At 32.4% G+C, this 22,996-nt stretch overlaps 1 protein-coding gene across 1 annotated transcript; it reads right to left on the bottom strand.

Annotated features, from left to right (window-relative positions):
* Positions 1-906: 906 nt before the first annotated feature.
* LOC132740896 (uncharacterized) lies at positions 907-22,100 on the bottom strand. The gene is made up of 5 exons (XM_060728946.1): positions 21,905-22,100; positions 19,569-19,704; positions 16,470-16,543; positions 6,496-6,640; positions 907-6,150 (listed from the first exon to the last, which is right to left on the bottom strand). The coding sequence occupies exons 1-5, from the start codon at positions 21,926-21,928 to the stop codon at positions 5,744-5,746; spliced, it is 786 nt and encodes a 261-aa protein (XP_060584929.1). The 5' UTR covers positions 21,929-22,100; the 3' UTR covers positions 907-5,743.
* Between the last annotated feature and the right edge of the window lie 896 nt (positions 22,101-22,996).

Below are 22,996 nucleotides of genomic sequence, written 5' to 3'. Positions count from 1 at the left end.
CCTCACCACCTAGTGTTTCCCCTTTTTACAGCCGAATAAAGGCTGTTTAACCTAGCCCAAAATAGGTATATTTTCCCCTGAAAATGCTAATATTTTCCCCTAAAACCCCTGTGCACATTCTTCACCAGAACGATGACTTAACATCAGCTGGCTTATATCAGCTAGAAGACAGAAAGCTGTCCCTATAGATAGCCTCTGCTATTACCATGCATGTTAAAGGAACTCCACTGAGGTTTAAAAGCCTAAACACATAACATTTGATTTTTTTACATAAATGAGCTTTTAACAGAAATATATGCAAAGATAGTTAAGAAATATACTTTGAAATAAATTGAACGTATTTTTATGCTTTTTTAGCCCGATTTGACTGAAAAGCGTTTAAACGCTTTTCATTTTGGGCCATTTTTTTACAATTTGAATAATTATTCTGGAAAAATGAAGTGCGCGAATGATCTGAAAGTTTGCACAAAGATTAGTGGTCTAAACTTACATCAAATGGTACATTTATCTGGAAAAAATGTATTCTGTCCCAAAATACCTCAGTGGAATCCCTTTAAATTGAATTAGAATTGAAATTTTTTTTTAAATGTATGGGTGAATTCCATTCTCAGTGGTTGAAATTTTATTTTCCCCTTTACTGATTTATCAAGCTATATTTTCCCCTTCAGAAAGCCACAGGTTGTTTTGAAAATTGAAAAAAAAATCACTGCCACCATGATAATTGTTAACCTGAAAAATCTTCAGGCACTGAAAGGGATTTGAACCCCAGACCTCTTGATTACAAGGCAGACACACAACCATGTTGCGAAAATGTCAACACAACAGCAAGGCTGTTGGAAATGATCTATACCTGTTCTCACTACATGGTTGAAGTAATTTAATCAGTGTAAATTAGACATTTAACAATTTTTGATAATACTGATATTCACATTTTATTCACAAATATACATGTAATAAATAAATATCATAATAAAATGATAAGAACATTTTCTATTTTAGTGGTAATATTGTGGAGTAATATGAAGAAATTTTATTGTAATAAATTTTCAAATTTTATGTCATTACATGCTGTCCACAATCATATTATGGTGTACACATATATATACATTGTATATACACACACTAAGAGAGTAGTATTAGATAATTTTGAAGATGAAATCTCTAAATTGATATTTTCAGGGAAATAAAAGATCATTAATTTTACTCCAATATTCACTTGGAAATGTTGGTATATGTAGCTAGACTAAAGAAAGGCAAGAAGATTATCACAAACAACAGGTACTTGTATAATGTTTGATGTATATTTCACAAATTAAACTGTTTTCCAAAAACTATTCATGAAAACATATGCCTTTTCACCAGTGTCACCACAGGCCAGATTACCAGACCCATTCCCAGTGGCAAATAATGCCAAATATGCTTATTTTTTCCATGTTAAGAAAAAAATCATAATCTAGTCAAAATTCCCGTTATCAAAGCTGACAATTTTTTTTATTCCATTTCAATCCAATATGGTACCAGACAGATGATGTTCAAAAACACATTTCATTGTCAATTTTTTATGCATTTTTTATGCTTTGAATAATATACAATTTGTTGGATTAACAACTTTGTACATGGTACTGAATATTTTTCCCAATAAAGATGCAAAATTTCCTAACCTGTGCTAGGAAATTTTTCCGAAAATGTCTAGGAAAAGGCTTGAAACTGAAATTGTTTAATTTGCATTTCTAATCTACATACTGAAATAGTCCAAGACTTGTTCATATATACTACCGCCTAAAATAAGTCAGTGCATGCTCACCCTTTATTATAGTGTTAGTTAAGAACATACTTTAAATATTTCTGTCATTAAGATACTGCCTATGACAGTCTTTTTCCTTTGCTGAAAATAATCACTTACATGAAATATCATAGTATGGTATTTTAAGGTGGTACAAATCAATCCTACAGGGCATTACAAGTAACTGCAAAATTTACAATACAGTTTTTTTTTGCCTTGAACAAGACCTCAATATGTATGCAAAATTTACAATACAGTTCATCCTTGTTTACATTTTGATTATTCAAGATTGAAACAAATGAAAATATTTAATAGCAAAGCACAGCTGGGAAGTGATTGTTTCTCCACCAAATGATTTAAATATGTATAAAAATGTTTCCCACCCTTTGATTGACCATTTTTTCTGCTTAGTGTGCCTCAATTGCTAAGATCTGCTTAACTGACAGTCTGTTTTTATAGTTTGAAGGGATAATCTTTGAAACATTCATATTGGTTATTAAACTGATCATTATTTACATTTATTTGTAGCCAATAAATAATTATACCTTTAAATTGTATGCCGTCTAAACAAATAAATTGTATACTGTCTGAACATATGTGACAGAAAAAATATCACAAAAAGGGAATTTAGTGATACTATAAGTATTTATTAACCCTTTACCTCATATATATGCAAAACAACGCATTTTTGACCCCCCCCCCCCTCTTTAGGTCTCAAATATTGAAAAAATGTCCTGTTTTGGCCCCAAACACAAGTTTTGGTTTGAGAAATGTTGATAAAAAAGTGACCACTTTTTCGGCGCGACTCCCCAACCAAAAGATACATCAGGGGGTTGCCAGAAGGGGGATGTGCCCCCTTCTGTTTGGGGGGTTTGAATGGGGCGGTCCCCTCATCGCCAAGAAAATTTTGTACTTGTGAGAGGCTAAAAATGACCCCAGATCGATCATAACGTAACGTGTAACCAACGCTGAAAAGCATTTGACTCTATCTCAATCCATTGGGAAGTTGCAGCACTTTGAAATCAATTTTGATGGAAAAAATCAACGAAAAATAGTGATTTTTGGCAATTTTGAGATGTCCCCTCGTTGCCATGGTAACAGGAAATTTAAGCTTGAGCATGTTGTTACAAAGGCAATGGTCCAGTTAACATGTGTGCCAAGTTTGATTAGTATTGAAGCATTTTTCATAGTTTTATAGCAATTTGAACTTGTACCGGGAGACTTTTCAATGAAAACAGCCATATTTCACAAAATGCTCATGAAGTAATGGGTTAATGAAAAAAATAAAAAATTCTACAAAACAACAATTTTTCCTCAAATTTATATGTAAGGCAATGTTTAAACATGGAAAAACGCGATTTTGGGTAATTTCATGTATTTTCATCATTTTTTGTTAAAGAAATTGTATTTCAAATATATTTAAATAGTGTTATTGAAAGTCATTTTGTATGACAGACACACAAATCTAGTGCTCTGCATTATAAATGTAAGAAGAGACAAATAAGATAAGCATTTTTTGCAAATTATTGCACTTCATATAATTGTTATTGCATTATTTTAAGGTGGACATGTGTCACTGTCAAGCAAATGAAGATTAGCATAACAGTCTGCGGGAATCTCCAATCTCCAGATGTAGTGATCATAACTGTATAGGCACCATGAACACTTGGGACTAGTTTGACTATTTTAGAGGGGTAGTCTGAGTTAGCACTTCAGTTGAATCCCCTGTCAATAGTAAAGGGCCAGTCATGAACATTGTGTTGAAGGAAAATGTTAAATCTAGTTGTTTTGGCTTCAAACAAAACCATCACACTTACCCAGCAGTGATAAATTAAATCAATTGTGATATTTTGACTGAATTCCTTAAAAGTTTCCATGAATTGAAGCTCCTGGGACTTGTGTAACATATGACTGCACATTCCAAAATTTATTAAAATATTGTGTAATGTTTAGTAATGTTGTGTAAATATATTCAGAGCTAGCATACTTCATATCTTAGCTTGCCTGGTTTAATGAAAAGTAATAAACCTGAGAATTGAAACTAGAATAAATTGTTGTTATAAGTCCCCTTCTGTTTTCACCAAGAGGGAACTAAAGGCTGACCCCTTTCTGTATGTCAATAAAATCTGAATTCTGATATCACTCAAAAGGTACAAAAGCAAGGTTCATCATACTGGTATCTGATATAGAACCATATGGAGATTTAGCATGTTATTATAATTTATGCTCCCAAAAGGAGGGAGAGAATACAGTTGCTGTCTTAACCATCTGTCTGTATGGACTCAAGTAATATTATGGATTAATATCCATGTTCATTCCATACAGACTTGTACTTGTGGGGAAAAAGGTTGCTCAAGGGAGGAAAATATGTTTCTAATGGTGTTTTTGAGATTTTAGATGATTAAAGAAAAAAACCAACATTGTGAACTTAGGAAGACATCTGTCCTTCACACTCTTGTCCGGAATATGAATATAACTAGATACGTATTGAAGGGATTTTATGTAAACTTCACAAAGTGATAGAGACTTTTGAGAGGAAGTGCAGTGTTCAAGAAACATAACTCTACATTGCTTCATGTTTTGATTATCTCCCTTAAGTTAAAAATGCTTATTCCAAACTATCACTTAAACTACACCCAGTTGTACAGACTCGAATTTGCCAAAGTGTCAAAGAACCATAACTGCATTCCTTAGTTTTTTAATTATCTCCCTTTATAATACATGTACTTAATTATGCTTGTCCAGAGAAATACTGGAAAAGAGTTGATGGAATTTGATTAAAATTTTACACAGCGAAAACATTCAAGTGAAAGGAAGTGTATTTTCAAAGAACCATAATTTTTCCTAGCTTAATTTTACAATTATCATCTCTTATAATACATCAACATTTAAAATATTGGTTGTCTGGAGTAATCTTTTCAATGATATCTCACTCAAACTAAATACAGTTGTAGAGATTAGTGAGCAGAAGTGCTGTGTCAAATAACCAAAATTCTACATTACTTAATTTTTGAATTATCTCCGTTTATATTATTTCATGATACTTGTTCAGAGAGAGGATTAAAATATTGTAGGAATTTGATTGAAACTTCATACAGTGAAAGAGAATAGCATGAGAAGTGCAGTGAACAAAAGTCATCATAAGTTCTAATGACATGGCCACATTCATATAACGTGGTGCAAAAATATTGACCATTTGAGTGTTTTCTTGATACTGATACAGAAGATTTAATATATTTATATCACAATTGATTATTTTTTCATAGCTTTGTCTCCCTTTATTATGTCATGTGTTAAAAAAGTCGAGCTTGCACTTTCCTCTGGTAGCTCTTATTTCACTTGTTAGGGCCAATAACGGTTTGTGATGGACCTACACGTACATGTAACCTAAATATTATATTTGAACATGTGTTTCATAGAATGATTGTATCAACTACTGTTCATTTACTGAATTGTGCACTTGATATTTATCAACCGGCAACACCCTTCACTCATTGAATTATCTGCCCCCGAAATAGTAAAAAATGGTAATTTTGATCCTTCAAGTACGTCCCAACTGCAGTGCCTTCAGCACTTTGATTTTTATTGACCTGAAGACTATATGTATTATTTAAGAAGAAAATGCCTAACTGACAGCTATACTGTTGACAAGGCGGCACATCCGACCCGCGGAGTTCTTGTAAGCTATATAACTGGTTTAACCATATTTTTAATGACAAGAATCTAGGCGATAGTATTTTCACCAAACACGTTCTGGTTTATTTTAACAATCTGTATATATGTTAATACTTTAATTATTGTTAAAAAAAATAAATATGACCAAGCACAGTAATCATAAAATATTACAATCAGTACTGAAAAGCACTAAGTAATGTTAATAACTAAAGTACGATAACTTTTGTCTCATGCAGTGAAAAAAGCTTAATTCTTAGATTTGAAATATGTAAAATGATTTATCATTTAGACTTGGTTATCATTAAAAAAGCCTTCAGATGCTTTCACAAACTCCTTAAACTTATTTTCAACGTCTCTCTTGATTGTGTCGGTTCCAGCAGCAACAACCCGTAACTTTGAAACATTGTCACAAAATATCTTAATACCTTGTTGAATCTCCGTGGTAGACAAATCTGTTTTCATGATTTCCTTTTTCAGAATATCCTCATCTTGTAGAATAATTTTAACGTTACGTTCAACTTGAGGTGCATGCTCTAAGACGTTACGGATATGACGACATGCGTTGGAAAAATGATCTAATGGCCGGATAACAGTTTCTGGATTAACTTCGCATACTCGAGTTATTTCCTTGGTGTCATATGTTAGTTCTATGAAATTCTTTGACTTTCTGTCTAATCTGATAACCACTTCACCTGGTATAGTTCATAAGTAAACAAAACAATTAAAATCCTATATAAATAGCTACAAGACAACACAAACAACAACAACAACAACAAAGGTATTAGCAATTTAAAGGATGGAAATTACGCTTTAAGATTGAATAAGACACGACTAATAACTTTTTTGTGAAGTAAGGAAAAGATACTTGAAGTTTATTTTTATACTAAATACTCGTTATTAGTTAACATAGGGTTCTTTAAACAACAATGTTGTGCATACAAGTCTTTTTAAGAGATGATACTGGTCAAAAACACCAATTAATTTAGGAGTATCTAGCATACTAGTATGACATTTCTCGAATATTGAATTTACATTACCTGCTCTTTTCCTCAGTATCAATACGCATTCTGCTAGAACAGGTATTCCAGCAGTTTCCGCTATAAAATATTCCTTGAAGCGATTAGTCTCCATTTCAAGCGATCTAAAGTTATCTACAACTTCATTGTATAACTTTCCCAAGTCCTGGAATGAAAATGATATTAAAATTATACAGTTGTCTTGAATTATATTGGTTTATAAAAAAAGACTTAAATACGTTTGCGTTTAAATAACTTAATGCAGATTTTTACTTTTTAATGGAATTTTTCTCATTGGCTATTTCGCATAACGGCATAACATTTATTACAAGGGGATTAATTTGTAGAATTTGGTATTTTTCTGCTATTAAATATTGTAATTTATGTGCACTGTTAGCCTTTGTCAGTTGAATGATAACAGCCGTATAGTAAACTAGTACATTTTTTGCTCTAACATTTTGTTTGAAAGCCTATATACTAATAAGCAAACATGGAAAGTCAAAATATAGCGAGTTCAGAACAGTTCCTCACTACGCTTAAGAAACCCATTGCTGCATGGATGATAGTTTTTCAAAGTATATCACAATGGCAAAGAGGTCAGCAAATTTAACTGTGTGTGAGACTACAAAAAAGGTGGCCTAATGACAGGTCGCCCTGCTGATGTCATCAGCTAGGAGGTGATTGACCATGTTGAGAGACTTGTTGTTTGTGCCGTATGGAGGTTGTAAAAAGTCGCCCCGTACATTCAATCAGAGATGTTATATTTTCCGATCCTTAAATATCATTCAGCACGACATTATTGTTGTGTTTATGTAATTTTAGTTTTAAATATTTGGCATTTTCTAGTTGAGTGGACTTGAATAATGTTGAATCACCCTTATAATTTTAACTTTGTCTTTTGACGTCTTACTGTAATATGCAGGCTTCATAACCTCTGATCCCCTTTAAAAATTCCATTTTATTTAGTTCGACCCATTGTTTTCTCGTTTAGGGCAAACGCTTTCCTTTACTTGCTTTTTATGGAATGGCACTAACGCGTCGCATTTAAGGTTCCATGATAACTGCCATATGAACACATCTGCGGATGTTTCAAAATTCAATATTTACCAGTTCATGTTACCGTTTAAGCCGGTGCTAGGGGGCGTGGACGTTAGTTTGCACTTGTCAGTACCGCCCATGAACAGGCTATAAACCAAACCGGGTCTACAACAATTTCAATTTTGCCGTGTTGGGCTTTCTTAAGGGATTCTTATTTTTTTTTTATTTATGTGCTAAATGTCCAACGTGCTTTTCTGATGACAACATTTTATAAAAACGATTTACCAAATGAGCATGAAACTGTGTAAGACAATTTAATTGTGTATACCGGAAATTGAAATTAAATGACCATTATCAAGGCTTTGGTTGTTTGAAGGGAAAAATAGAAATTCTGTAGCTATTTCTTTTGAATACGTTTTACGCATGATTTTTCTTTTACGTGTGTTATAGCTATGGTAAAATATATGTTTACAAATTCAGTGTTTCTTTGCCAGATTATAAATATCCAGTCCTCGGTATATATTCACCCAACGATTCGAGTCCAAAACAATTTCTCGAAATAATCATATGAAACTTCTTGTAGATCAGTTTAAGTATTAACAATAAATACATTAAACATTAAAAAAAGAGATATACATTTTTATTAAATAGGATGAAAGTTTTCCGGATGTATTCAGTATTTTCAAATTCTAAAAAAGTGGTGTAATAATTCTCATTATAACAATATAAAACTACCAAAGAAATGCTGATTTTTTTGAATTTCCAACATTTCATGAATGTTTGAAATATACATACAATCTAAGATGACTGACCTTCTCTTCTTGCAAATACAAAGAAAATCATACCGGTATATATAATTCTAACCTAAACACATTCACGGTGTCAAGGGTATACGCATCATTTTTCCGCGTACCGTCGATAATTTATCATCCTGCGCGCAGTACCGTATCATTTTAGACAAAACAAACACTTAAACACAACATGCATGATGGAAAACGACCTGATGATAAACGCAGGATGATAAATTATCGACGGTACGCGGAAAAATGATGCGTATACCATTGACACCGAGACATCAATTGTAGCCTGAGCCGTACAAAAGACTAGTAGATGTTTTCTTGGACTAGTGAAAATCCCCGATTTGCCTTGCGACAAATGCTTTGTTACTGTCCGTACAGTTCAGCCACTGGTCCATTGTTAGAGGGTATCGTGATCAACCATTTAGATTTTATTAGTTTTATGATAATGTACTTGACAGTCAATTTGTTTGTACTGCCCGCTAATGCAAAGAGAAAGGCAGTGGATAGCAGGTCAAATGCACCAGGATTATACATGTACATTTTGCTGACTCCACACTGAGACCAGACAGTTCAGGGCTTTTTGTCTGGGAATCAAAATGGCTGAGATATGTTCAAATTCCAGAGTCTAACTTTTCTTATAAATGAATATTAGAATTTCAGTCCTCAGAAAGGAGCCTTTAAAAGTCTTGAAAAAGGATAATTCATCGGAAGCATTAATCACAACAAAATTACATAAATATTGCAGACTCGGTTTGAATGAGTCGGTACATGAAGGATAATGAAGAAAAAGTGCAACATCCTTCAGGCCCCTAGCACCGGCTTGAGTGTCACTCAATTTACAACACTTAAAAATGCTGGAAACAATGATCCCGAAGGTGATCTCTCGGAGGCATTAATCACAACAAATTTACATGAAATTTGCAGACTAAGTTTGACTGAGTCTGACTAAAACGCCTTTACCAGGGGATAGAAAACCGAAATGTCATATTCTTTGCTATTCCCTTTGAAAATAAATAGGTTTTCAATTTAGTATTTAGATATAAGAGTAAGATACAAAATATCACTGGTGGCCATTAAAGTGTATAGAATCATAATGTTTCGAGACATTAAAATGTGTTTAACATTTACGGCACTTAATAAACTGCATCATACATAGAATTTCGAACATTTTTTTTTATAAATTGCGACATCTAGGCCATACGGCTATTTAGTGGTAGACCTGATATCGACCACTTTGGAAAAAGATCGTTTACGTAATGACATTTTTGAGGTGAACAGTCAAGAAAATATGTTAAGAAAACAAATAAATATGGATAAAATTCTGAAAAACCAATTACATGGTAAAGGGTACTTGTCCGATACTGGTGACGATGAGTCTAATGATGATGATGATAATGATGATGATAAACATCATTATAATGATGAAATGGACTTAGCGAGAAGCAATATGAGCATTAAGAGAAAATCTTTCTTTAAGGGGCCTCCTGGTAAGCGTCTAAATGAAGAGCTCGGGGAAGAACACAGATGCCGCGACGTCTGGAATAGAAGATTTCTGAAGCCTTTAAGCCAGTCTCGTATAGAACAATTTAAAGAAAGACTAAACAATTACTCGGATTAAGACTACTCTTTTAACTCAGCTTATGCCCAGACTGCTAATGACGAGTTGCCGTATCTGAGGAAAAAATTAAGAAATAATTATGCCGAGTTTCTAATTGACTATTACATATTGCAGGAGGACCTTACTCAGCAACAAATCCTTCAGTCGGCCAAAAAACTTAGAAGTCACGACGACATGAATATCACAGAGTCTATTCGACAAGCGATTAAACTTAGAAAATACTTGTTTAAGATTTTTTGGCCAAATAATAAAATCGATGATGTTAATAATGATGACCATAGAAATGATCATTTAAGTGAAAATCAGAAATCTGATGAGGAATAAAACAACTTAAGAAAGACTATTAAACATATCATTTCAAAACACAAAATGGGATCCATAAAGGTGTACGATCATAAGCAGCAAAAATGGGTGCCTTACATACCGGACCCAGAGAAATGGTATCAACATTTTAAAGATTTAAGAAACGGTTACGTAACGCCCGATCATAGGGGTCGTTACCTTGGCGAAAGCGGTAATTCGCGCAAACGACTCGGTACATTAGAAGCAAACCTCAAAGAAGCGGAGGAAAAGCTCATAGAAACGGAAGAAAAGCTCCGATGAGCACAACGTCCTATAGTCAATATGGTTAGTCCCGTAACACAGGCAACTGAAATTGCAAAGACTGAGGTTAAACGATTACAATATTCCAATACACAGGTACCGATCCGTAAAAAGCGTAAGATTGACTGGAATCACCTGATGTTCTAAATATGAACAATTATCAGTTACAATATATATTACAAAAATACCCGGTGACAGTGTGAGCTGCGGACCAATTACGCGTTAAAAAGGGTCATTTCGTGATTTCGAACACAGAGACGAGTGATGGACCAGGAAAACATTGGGTGGTATTCTATTTTCCTAAGCACGGGCCTTACGAATCTTTTGATTCACTTTGAAATAGCCATGAAAGTTATGGCGTTGGCTTTGAGAAGATACTTAAGAAGGAATATCTCATGTACAACGGACGACTTCAGAGTTTTTCATCAAAAGTGTGTGGGCTCTACTGCGCATACTACGTCATAAAACGATATCAGGGACAAAGTATGAAAAGCATTATCAAAGAATTTAATCCACGTCAGAAGAGGCACAATGATCGCTTAATAGTAAATAAAATGACTAAAAAATAATCAATAAACAATAATCATGACTAGATTGACAAAACGAGTGTATTTTCAGTCATAATTATCATAAACCATTGTGACAGTATCGTATAAAATATGAATAAACATGCTTTTGCTTCGTTAATAAAAATAAAAATTAACATTTCTTTTGTTTTTATTTATTGTATTTATTCCGTTTATTCTTATTCTGTAAAATGCAACATCAAAAATATATTTGAAAATGATCAAAACTATTGTCCAACAACATTGACCTGGCACTCTTGCATTTGACCCTGTAGTCGGTATATTCCGTCAACGTTCCGATCTAAGTGCAAATCGATATGAATGTAAATATCCAATTGTTAAAATGGCATAAATTAAAAATTCCTCTTAGCGCAGTTGGTAAAGGGGTTTCTCTTGAAGAATGTACACGTAAACTGGTAGGTTCGAATCCTATATTTCAGCAACTGATTTTTTTCTATTTTGTTTTAGTTTTAACATTGCAATTCTCTTAAAACTATTGCAAACCTTTTATTTGCGTGTACTCTTAGCGCAGTTGGTAAAGGGGTTTCTCTTGAAGAATGTACACGTAAACTGGTAGGTTCGAATCCTATATTTCAGCAACTGATTTTTTTCTATTTTGTTTTAGTTTTAACATTGCCATTCTCTTAAAACTATTGAAAACCTTTTATTTGCGTGTACTATCATTGTAGTATTTTAATAACAGCCTTTATAGCTGGTATGCGCTTAAGCATAACGGTTGCATAATGTCACAATGAGAACCGTTGAAAGATACTGTAATGAAATAAAAAATATAAGTGTGTATAAAAATGCCATTTAAAAGTTATTCTAAAACCATGTGAAGCAGTACAATTTCAAATAAATTCTTGCAAGTAAATTTAAAAGAGAAAAAAATATATCGCTGTGTTGATAAGGAATCAAACCAGAGACCTTCAGATCGGTAGTCTGTCATCTATACATATACACCACACGAGTATAGTTAGCAAATATATCGATATATTCGACAGATACCGACCACTGTTTATTCAAATGACCTTTACGAAAGTTAATGAAGTGCCAGGCCAATGTTGTTGGACAATACATATTCTTCAGATTGGACATAATTATAATGATAAAGTTTATATTATTTAATATTCAAAATATTATATATTTATGCATTTATTAAAGTCTCATCAATATACACATATATTTTAAGTATTTCTTAAAATGCTGCAGTAATAAAACTCTTTTTCTCTCATTAAGCAATTAAATGCAATTATCAATAGTTTAAATTGACTTATTCCTCTAAACTTTGGATAAGTTTACAATACCCCATTCAAAAATATAAGATCCCTTTTATTTCTAATGCGAATTTAATACAATAATCTGGCTTAAATTACAATTAGTGTCCCCCCCCCCTTTTTGTTAATCTTTACCGTCATTTTCTGCGCACTCCCTGATATTATAATACAATTCAATACAATTTCAAGTAGTTGGATATTAAACGCAATTATTATCAATAGTTTAAATCGACTTATTCCTCAAATTACAATACCCCATTCAAATATATTAAATCCCGTTTATTATATTGCACATATTATACTATAATCTGACTAACACATTTTGTTTATGTTATTTTTAATAAAAATATGATGCTCAAAATAAGATTGACCAATATTGTAATTTCCAAAAAGCATTATTTCTAAAGATATTACCGAATTTAATATTTCATGTAAATAAAGGGAGGTAATTAGAAATTTGTTTTCTATAAATTGTAAATCGAATTATCCAATAAGAAATGAATGCATACTCGTATAAATTAATGATTACATTTAATCTGTTCAAATATTTGCAGTACATATTTTACATATTCTTCGATGTTTGAAAGTTGTTGTATTAGCATAATTATATACATATGTAAGTTCCCGTAAGTGTGGTATACAACTTCAATTACAAAACATACAGGATCTTTAAATGACAATTAGCGTATCCACTTCCTTAATTTCTAGCACTCTCTGGTGTTATTATACGGGCGTTATACGATTAATGATAACGTTAATATTTAAATATTATATTGCTGAATTTGTGGCGCAAAAACGGTCGAATATTACTCTTTTCTTCATTTATTTATATGAAAATTAAGTTTATGTAGCATCGAATTAATCTACTTAAATCAAGTCATTACCAAATTTTAAACCAATACTTTAAATTACCAGACAATAAAACGGAATAAAACGGAATTTAATGACTACAACATTTTTACTGAATTTAGAAAATGTATTCATCATTCATGCTATAAATCTATCAGTAACAGATTTAGATTTAGATTCTTTTAGACGATGTAAATCGTTATTAGTCCCCTACCGGTTTAACCGGAGGGGACTTTAGGTTTACCCTCCGTCCGTCTGTCCGTCTGTCTGTCAGTCCGTCCGTCCGTCCGCAAAACTGGATCCCGCGATACGCAAAAAGTACTTAAAATATTTTTATGAAACTTGATATATGGATAAATGTCAGTATGGAGATTATGCACGTCTTTTTCTTTTCTTCCTATGTTGAAAATTCTGGTTGCTATGGCAACAAAAAGACTGAAAATATGGCAAATTTTACACATAAACTGAATCCAGTGATAACTCAAAAAGTACTAGAAATATTTTTATGAAACTTGACATATGAGTAGATGGCAGTCTGGAGATTATGCATGTCTTATCTTTTCTTCCTATTTTGAAAAAATTGTTGCCATGGCAACAAATATGCTTAAAACATGGCAAATATAACAATATTTGTGATTAGTCAAAAAGTGCTGAAAATGTTTATGAAATTGCATCTTTATTTCAAGAGTAATCTCCTGTTTAAGAATTTTGCTTTTAAAAATGTTGTATTTTGGTTACAGGGATGTTTCAAATATTAACTTTAGAGTGTCCCTCAGTCCGTCTGGTTGTCTGTTCATAAAAACTGTTTCCTGTGATCTCTTTTAAAGAACTTTTCCAACAAATTTTCTTAAAATAGACAAAAATTGAAACATTAGTGAATGGCCAATGGCCCTTCAGAATGTTGCTGGGGTTCTTACCGGTAGGGGACTTATGGATTGCTTGCAATACTATGATAATTGCTTGTTTTATTCGAATTTGACATAATTATTACGGGTTTTCATATAAATTTACCAGTACAAAAATTCTATTTTATTTTTTCCAAAAGCAATCATTATCTATACTTTTTAATCAATATTCCTAAATAAGCCCCCTTTTTCATTATTATAATGCACGTTTAATATAAATAATCTAACTAACAATACACCTTTGTTTGTATTCTTATCCCTTTTGTTATAAAACGCGTCTAATAAGATTAATTATATATTACACACTACTTGATTATGTATCTAACCAACAATAGATTGCGTAATGCCATTCAAACTATTCTCCATAATAATCTCGCGCATGCGCACTAAGTTGGACCAAAGTGTCCCATGTACTACTACCAGACGACCATCTACCCATATATTAAGTTTCATAGAAATAGTTTCAGTACTTTTTGCCATAGTTTCTGTCTATTTGTTGCCATAACAACCATTTTTAACATAGGAAGATAAAAATACGCCGTGCATAATCTCCTGCCTGTCATCTATCCATATTTCAAGTTTCATGAAAATATACTTAAGGACAAAGAAAACGCACGGTCGGGATAATTGCATTTTAACAAGGAAAATATATTTCTTTTAAATATTTTTTCACAGTTTCATAAAACCGAATGCATCTCGGTCATTTAGATACCAAAGTTATGAAAAATGATTGCATTTTAATGATGTTATTGCATGATAAAGACAGTACCCGAAAAATCAAAAGTAACACTTTTGGCTAATTGTGATAAGATCACAACAGATAACAGATTTAATCAATTCATGGTAACTTTATGAAATAAATTTTTTTAACTGTTAAATATTAACCTGTTTTTCACACCTTTCTAGAAATGTTTGACACAAATTAGCAATTAAAATTTTAATGAAAATGAATATTACACTATGCCAATGGTAAGTTTTAGAAATCGTTAAAGCTCACATTGAAAATGCATATACACACTTTTCCTCTATAAAAGGTGCTTAATTTCAAACAATACTGAAGATTTGCTAGCAAACTGTATGCAATGGTTCTACAAAGAATTAACCGCTGGGTAGATTTAGGACAGATTCAGTCTGGTCTATCTTACAATCAAATTTTGTATTATCAAAGCGCAAACCGTTTTGCTGTCCATCGGTCTACAATTTCTCGGCTTCAGCACAACACTACAGGCCGAATGGCGTCAGATTCCACAGGCGACTATCCGCACCGTAAGGTCTATGAGGCGACGATGTACATCTGTAAGAGACGCTGATGGAGGATATTGTCGTTTCTAAAGATCCCGACGGTGACATTACGAATAGACATTTATGAGTGACTTTGTTTTGGATTTTCATTTTGGTTTTTGCCTTTGTTACGTTTGCATTACTGTGATGAAAAAGTGTGATTTTGGGATTTTCACCAAAGGTTCTTCGATTTACTGGTGTACATTTGATTTTAAACATTTTGAATTATTTTTAGCTTTTAAGTTTGCTTTTTGTATTGAAGTTATGATATATATCTAATGGAGTCGTTAGTGTTTTGTTTTCATGTAATAAAATGCATATAATGCGGGCGTGCGTTTTCATTGTCCTTAAGTATATTTTCAGTACTTTTTGTGTTACGGGATCCAGTTTTGTGAACGGACTGACAGACAGACGGACATATGGTAAACCTTAAGTCTCCTACGCTTAAACTGGAAGGGATAATAAATACACACTGCCATTTTTAAAGCATATATGTCACAACGAAGAGCTCGATCTACCGCAAATACTGTGTAACTCGGATCAGTCAGATTGTCCGTGCACCGTTTCTATTCTTATCTGTAGCATTGTTATAAACATTATCAAACGTATTAAGTTTTCGTTAAAAATTTGCACTTGCAAGTCCTGAATGCGGTCAATTATAAAAAAACAACTGCCGGTAATCAGCCATGTAATTTTAAGACGCACGGTTTCGTTCAACATGAAATAAATAAAATTTCATAATGTGTTACATTTTCTGAAATTTCCATTTGAATTGTATGATAAATAAAAAAGAATGATCAAAGTTAAAAGAAGTGATTTAGAAGTTTTGTCTAGTATATTTACTGGGAAAGGGTATAAGACCGTGCTTCATTGTGATTGAATAGCCATCTTCGCAGGGAACATTTTTAGTTTTGAACATATTAAAGTAATACAAGTTCCTGACAGTGTATACGGGACTATTTAAATTAGCCTAATTTAGATTAAAATGACCCGAAGAGTCCTGTCACCAACAAGTAAAACTTACAGTATAAATGTAGACATATTTATATACATTTTACCTTGAGTGTTTTGTCAATTGTTACTAAAGGAACAGTCTGTAACTGAACGGCAGATATCAATTCAATTGAAGTTTCTGAAATACAGAAATTTACCAAACATATAAACTATTACATATGTTAGATATGTAGATACATGTATAGCTCAAATTATAACCGGTCAATGTGGTCAAACTGATTCTAAAAGATGTATTGATATATGTATAAATACTACTACATGTACTTCACGCTGCCTTTTTCACAATTTGGTGATAAATTAGATACCTCGATACTTCCGTTGAAGAGCCTTAAAGCTTAAAGAGCCTAAAACGTAAACACATTTTCTAAAAATATTCTTTTTTTGTTTTTTTGTTGTTATTTTTTAATGCCACCAATCTCTTACGCAGTTATCTCCCCTTATAAGTATAGAGAATACAGGATTGGAGCAGTACCTCTAGACGCTTGCAGAAATCATGATCACAAAATAGACAAATATCGTTTTTTTCGCCGATTTTTAAATTTTTCCTTCATTATCTTACTTAATTCGGTGTGAAAAGATGAATTAGACCTGTTAAAGTTCATTCCGTTGGGTAAAAAGACAAGATTTTAGCATTTTATCATTCAAGCGCCTTGTCCGGTATATACCGGAATACGGTATTTAGTGTGGTGCTCCAATCCTTTTTTTTAGTCTCACTCATAGAGATCTCTGCCATCAAACTTTTTTTATCAATATTTTATATTTTTCAGCTTTTGAATTTATTTTTCATTATTTTGTATACTTTTGATAATTTTTTGATAAACTATAACGAACGTAGGTACATAAAGTTAAAACATAAAACAGAAATAATAAAATGACGTTAGATTTTCTGTGTAACGGCCGATATTTACATTTGAATTTCGACGTTACGTCATGTGACTTTCATGTGACGTCTGTGAAGGCAGTGATTACAATTCTGCCAAGGGAGATAATCACTGTGAGGAGTTTGCTATGCCACATTTTACATGGTTTTGGATGCAATGCCGAGACCAAATACCCCGAAATGACGTTGCTAGAACTTTTACCAAATGTTTACTTGTATGTTTTCTTTTACGAAACATATCTTTTGTGGTTTCCCTACCGCGAAGTTAATTTCTTCCCATTTTATCCTGCATAGAGCATGATCCTAACACCCCCTTTCGCACAACACACACACACGCGCACAAGCACACACATACACACAAGCGCGTTAAACGACTTCTCAAAAATATTGTCAAGAAGCATGGAGTAAACCACGTGCAAAGACACTAAAATTTATGTCATGGCAATGTGAACAAATATTAAGAGGACATTTTTTCGTTTGAGTGAAATATATTTTCACGGAACATGATAAAATGCCACATATTTTCATGAGCCGGGACGGCGAGTGAAAATATGTGGCGTTTTATCATGTTGAGTGAAAATATATACCATATTTCACGAAAAACGAAAAACGAAAAAATAACCTTTTTATTTAAGTTCATTATCAAATCAAAGCACAAAAGGCGCTGAATTTGTTTGGGTCTCAGAATGCCAGAAAGGTGAAGGTTGTGAGATTATAAACCAATTTGTTTGCATAGTGTCATCAATGCTGTTTCCAGTGTTATAACTATAGAAAATTGGCTATAAGACTAATTGCAACCCTGCACTGATTCAATGACCACGGGGGGTCATAAGAGTACAGCCTGAAGAATACCATATTATTCTAAATTAGGGTTTGTAACCCTTATTAATTTCGATATATTTTGTTCACGGTAAACCTGTTGTTTAACACTGAAGTAATAATCATGGAATGAATATATAGAGGATATTTGTTTAGTTCAGTGTAAGATCGGAATATATTTCACCGAGTGAGCACCAAACGGTAAATTTGAACTTTTGGTGTTCACAAGGTGAAATATATTTCGATGTTACACTAAACTAAACAAATTTTCTTTTTATTATATGCAAAGAAACGTTTGAAAAAGACATTAAACCTAATACTGAATGAAAAGCGCGCCAAATAATGATACAACGTATTTCACTGAAACAACGTGAGGGGCTTAAATTCAAAACAGTGAAATTATCAAAGTGGTAATTTCACTGTTTCGAACAGTGAAATTACAAGTTTTATATCACTGATATATTTCTATAAACCACCGAAAAGCATGTAATAAAAGCATGTTTATCTATAAAGATAACACACTATTAGAAATCTTCGACCAATCGGGAACTATTTTTTCGTTACGAAAATTAATGCGCCTGTCATTTGACAATCTTTACGCAGTGATCTCCCCTTAAGTTATCGGCGTTAATGTACATATGAAGGAAGTAACCGCTCCGAGGAGTTTGGACTACTTTCGGTATTTGCAAATAAGAACATCAGGGTCTAAAATTTCGCTACCATTATTTGTTTAGTCTGACGACACAAACAAATAAAAATGGTTACGAACCTCCTTGCTTGCAAAGCAACTGCAATTATACAGCGCTCAGTAATATAATTATTGTCTTGTTTTGCACGCGATATCTAACGCTACATTGTGACGTCAAGTAAACAACTCTTTAAACGTCTGTACAGCGTTAATGACTGAATTAAAGATATTGGTGTTCGGATTTATTTTCTTAGACCATTTTCTATCATTCTACATAGTTTTCAAAACAAAATTTAAAAAAAGTTGTTTTGTATTTATCAGATTTTTCAAACAAAATGGCGAAAGAAGTCCCTTAAAATAAATATGAGTTTTGACTCCGCCCTCTTTCATATTTATATTTCATATTTATTTTTAAAAAATATGACATATATTTGACTGAAACAGCACCATATTTCATGGGTAAAATTAAATATACATATATATATATATATATATATATATATATATATATATATATATATATATATATATATATATATATATATATATATATATATATATATATATATATATATATATATATATATATATATATATATATATATTGCCTAGGTCTCCTGACGTCTTGAAATACGAAATAAAAAATACATTGCCATGATTCTACGTGGAAAGACTGCAACAATTAGTAGACATGTACATTGACTATTTCTGTATAAATTTCATGAAATACATACAGTAACAGAAACAAACACATACCAAATTCCTTGCGTTTAATCGGGTTGTGTCGTCTTGCCGACTGCGGGGATTGTTCGTAAACATTTGGAAGTGTGTGCGACAAAGTTCCGGTTCTGACACCAACTGTTCCGTTATTTAGAAGAGGCTTCTGTTCATCCTATCATGATAAAATGAAAACGTTTGATTTTTCCTTGAAAATTATCGTTCGTTGTCATGCATGTGTTATATCAGTAGAGGGACAATCATTGTTGGCATGACCCTTTTGTGTGTACACCTGATGCTTATACTTGTAATTATGTGAAATTGTATATTACTTTTATATTTAAACAATAAAATATCATTGAATAATCAATGAGTTTTAGGACATTGCCTCATGTAGTGTTTAAACGACAAGAAGATCTCTATGTGATCTCTGCATCTTAAGCTAAGTTTTTCAATGAAAATAACATACTAGTCATGTACACGCACTTTTTAAAGATCCTGTAACACATTTTTCATGGTTTTATATAGTACTTATGATGCTCAAATTAAGATTTGTCAATTTTGTAAGTTCCAAAAAGCATTATTTATAAAGATATTATCGAACTTAACATTTCATGTAAATAAAGGGAGGTATTTTCTATGAAGTCTAAGTCAAATTTTTCAATTAAAAATGAATGCATATATTTTAATGATCACCTATAACATGTACAAATATTTGCAGTACATATTTTACATAAAATTATTCTTTGATTTTTGAAAATTGTTTTATAAGCATAATTTCACTTAAGTGTGGTATACAACCTCAATTACAACATACAGGATCTATAACCCTATGATTTCCATCTATATTATGTCTCATTAGCTATCATCATTTCCAGATGTACGTATGTCAAGAGCGTCCCTTTTTCATTTGTCCGTCCCAATGAGTTAAGTCACAATAATTTCCTAAGACTCTCAACCATTTATTACATATGCATCATCAAGCAAATAATACACAATGCATTACAATTTGTGATTAATGGCTTGCGGCCACAGCTGCAAGCCATTTCTTTTGGAAAAGTTGTTCCGGTTAGGTGGTTATCTACAGTATATTTTGTGTAATGTCATGACATTTTCAATCAGTGTCTCAGACCATTCAATAAAATAATAACAGCAAACTCCGTATTTTAATAGGTATTGATTAGATTATCAGTTGTCTAAACAGTGGTGTCAAATAAAAAACAAAACTGAAGATGAAACCTTTTTTATCCAAAGTGTAAATGTAGAAGCTGGTGCTTTACGTGCGTACAAGGCTTCGTAATAAATTGCGATACAGTATACTTACTATTAGTGACATTGACCTTAGACTAACTTAACTAATGACGCCATTTATATAAAACAAGTACTATTATTATCAGTTTCAAGAGAATTAGATAAGCAAGATAAGCAAGATTTTGATTGGAAAATAATATAGCATTTTACTGAACCCAGTCTGAAAGATATTGATCCCTTTACAAAATAAAATGACTTAACATTATTACTCTTGGCCCGTGTTTTGTTAGAGGATTAACTGATATGAAAAGCTATGCATTTAGTATCACATGCAAGCGTTACTTCACCTTGATGAATATGAGCACCTGGACGTGTGAAAAAAGATAGTAGTCTTTAAACCTTTTTTGTTTTATGGGAGGGGGGCTTTTGTCCTACCTGTATTTTTGATTGGGGGGGGGGGGGCTTTTGTCATATTTTGTCATATGTGTAAATTTCATGGGGGGGGGGGGGGCTTTTGTCCTACCTATATTTATGATCGGGGTGGGGGGCTTTTGTCATATGTGTAAATTTCATTGTTGGGGGGGGGTTTGTCCTACCTGTATTTTTGATTGGGGAGGGGGCTTTTGTCATATATGTAAATTTCATTTGGGGGGGGGGGTTTGTCCACCATGTAATCTTTAGATGGGGGGGCTTTTGCCTCCACTTGAAGGTAATATGTGACGTTTTGGTATACATATAATTATCGCGTATACTGTACTCCATTTTTTGACAAGTAAAAATGTAATACAATGCAGTAAACACTAAAGAGTGCAGATAAAGTAATATTTCGTTTATTATATACGTATAGAGGAAATAGAGACATATAAAGTGAAAAAATAAAAACAAAAAACCCTCATTTTTGGAAGAAAAAAAATGAATATAGAACAGGTCAAGAATCAGGCGGTTATTAATCAAAATTTAATTAAGTAAATCAATTTAAGTGAAGAATGGTTAATCCTATGTTCACAATTATTATAATGTCCTCACCAGTCATGTTCTCCTTCATGTACACCTACTCAATAAATTGTTTACTCAAATCTTTGGGTATATATGAAGATATTATTTCGAAACAGAAAATACCTCACCTCGTTTCCGCAACAATTTCCCATCGTAAAAGTTTCTAAATCATCTCAATGTTTTTAAAGAGAGTTTAATAAATTTAAATCAATGTTATCCTGTTCAAATCTTGTTTATATTGAAGATACGAGGACTTTAACACTACTTCAGTATCTCATACAAACATGTAGATAATCATACAATACATAAATGTATAGTCACATGAGCACTGCCAGGCGCGGATTTCCACATATGGTATGTGGGCGGGCAAAACCCCGCAAACTCTCAAAAAACTTAAATTGAAACTGTTACCTAAATTAAAATTAAATTTAATTAACACTTAGATTGTAAATCAAAATTTATGAAGTTAAAGAACCTATTACTTTATTAGTGTGTTATAGAGAACTTTAAAAATCTCCTTGTTAAAAATCACTAGTAGAATTTCAACCAAACTTGGGTTGTTCCTTGGGTTAACGGCTTCCAAAGTTGTTCAAAGAATTTGATTCCAGTAAGAAATCTGGTTGCTTATGGCAACCAAAAAGAATTATAAGAAAAAAAAATTTCTTCTACAGACCAATTAGGTCTAGAGCATAGATAGTTTGCATAAAGCACAGTCTGTTGAATCTCTAACAAGATTGTTTAAATTATAGCCTGGGGTAAAAATTGGCCCCGCCCCAGAAGGTCATTGACATGGATAAATGTGTTTTATGCACAAAATCATTGAATTTTATTTAAGAAATTAAAGATAATTAAGAAGTGATATTTGCAAATAACAACGGCAAAGATTTTAATAAAACGGTCCTGTTAAAAAGATGTCTTAAGATAATTTAGAAAAATGTGTGTAGATGTATTTAATAGTTAGTCTTTTATCAAATTTGCTCATATTAATTTGATTGGCCCCTTTTAGGGGTCTCTAGACCTAAAAATAGAAAAACCTTTAGACATCTTCTTCTACAGAACTAATTGATGGATGATCACCAAACTTTGTCTGTAGCATTCTTAGGTAGTCTTTTATCAAATTTGCTCATATTAATTTGATTGGCCCCTTTTAGGGGTCAAGGAAGCTAAAAATAATATAAACCTTTAGACAGCTTTTTCTACAGAACTTATTGATGGATGAT

The sequence above is a fragment of the Ruditapes philippinarum genome, unplaced genomic scaffold (assembly GCF_026571515.1).
Source record: "Ruditapes philippinarum isolate M1 unplaced genomic scaffold, ASM2657151v2 ctg457_1_1_1_1, whole genome shotgun sequence".
Lineage (NCBI taxonomy): Eukaryota > Metazoa > Mollusca > Bivalvia > Venerida > Veneridae > Ruditapes > Ruditapes philippinarum.
The sequence above is the reverse complement of the archived record's forward strand: the minus strand, read 5'-3'. Positions and strand labels throughout refer to the sequence as shown.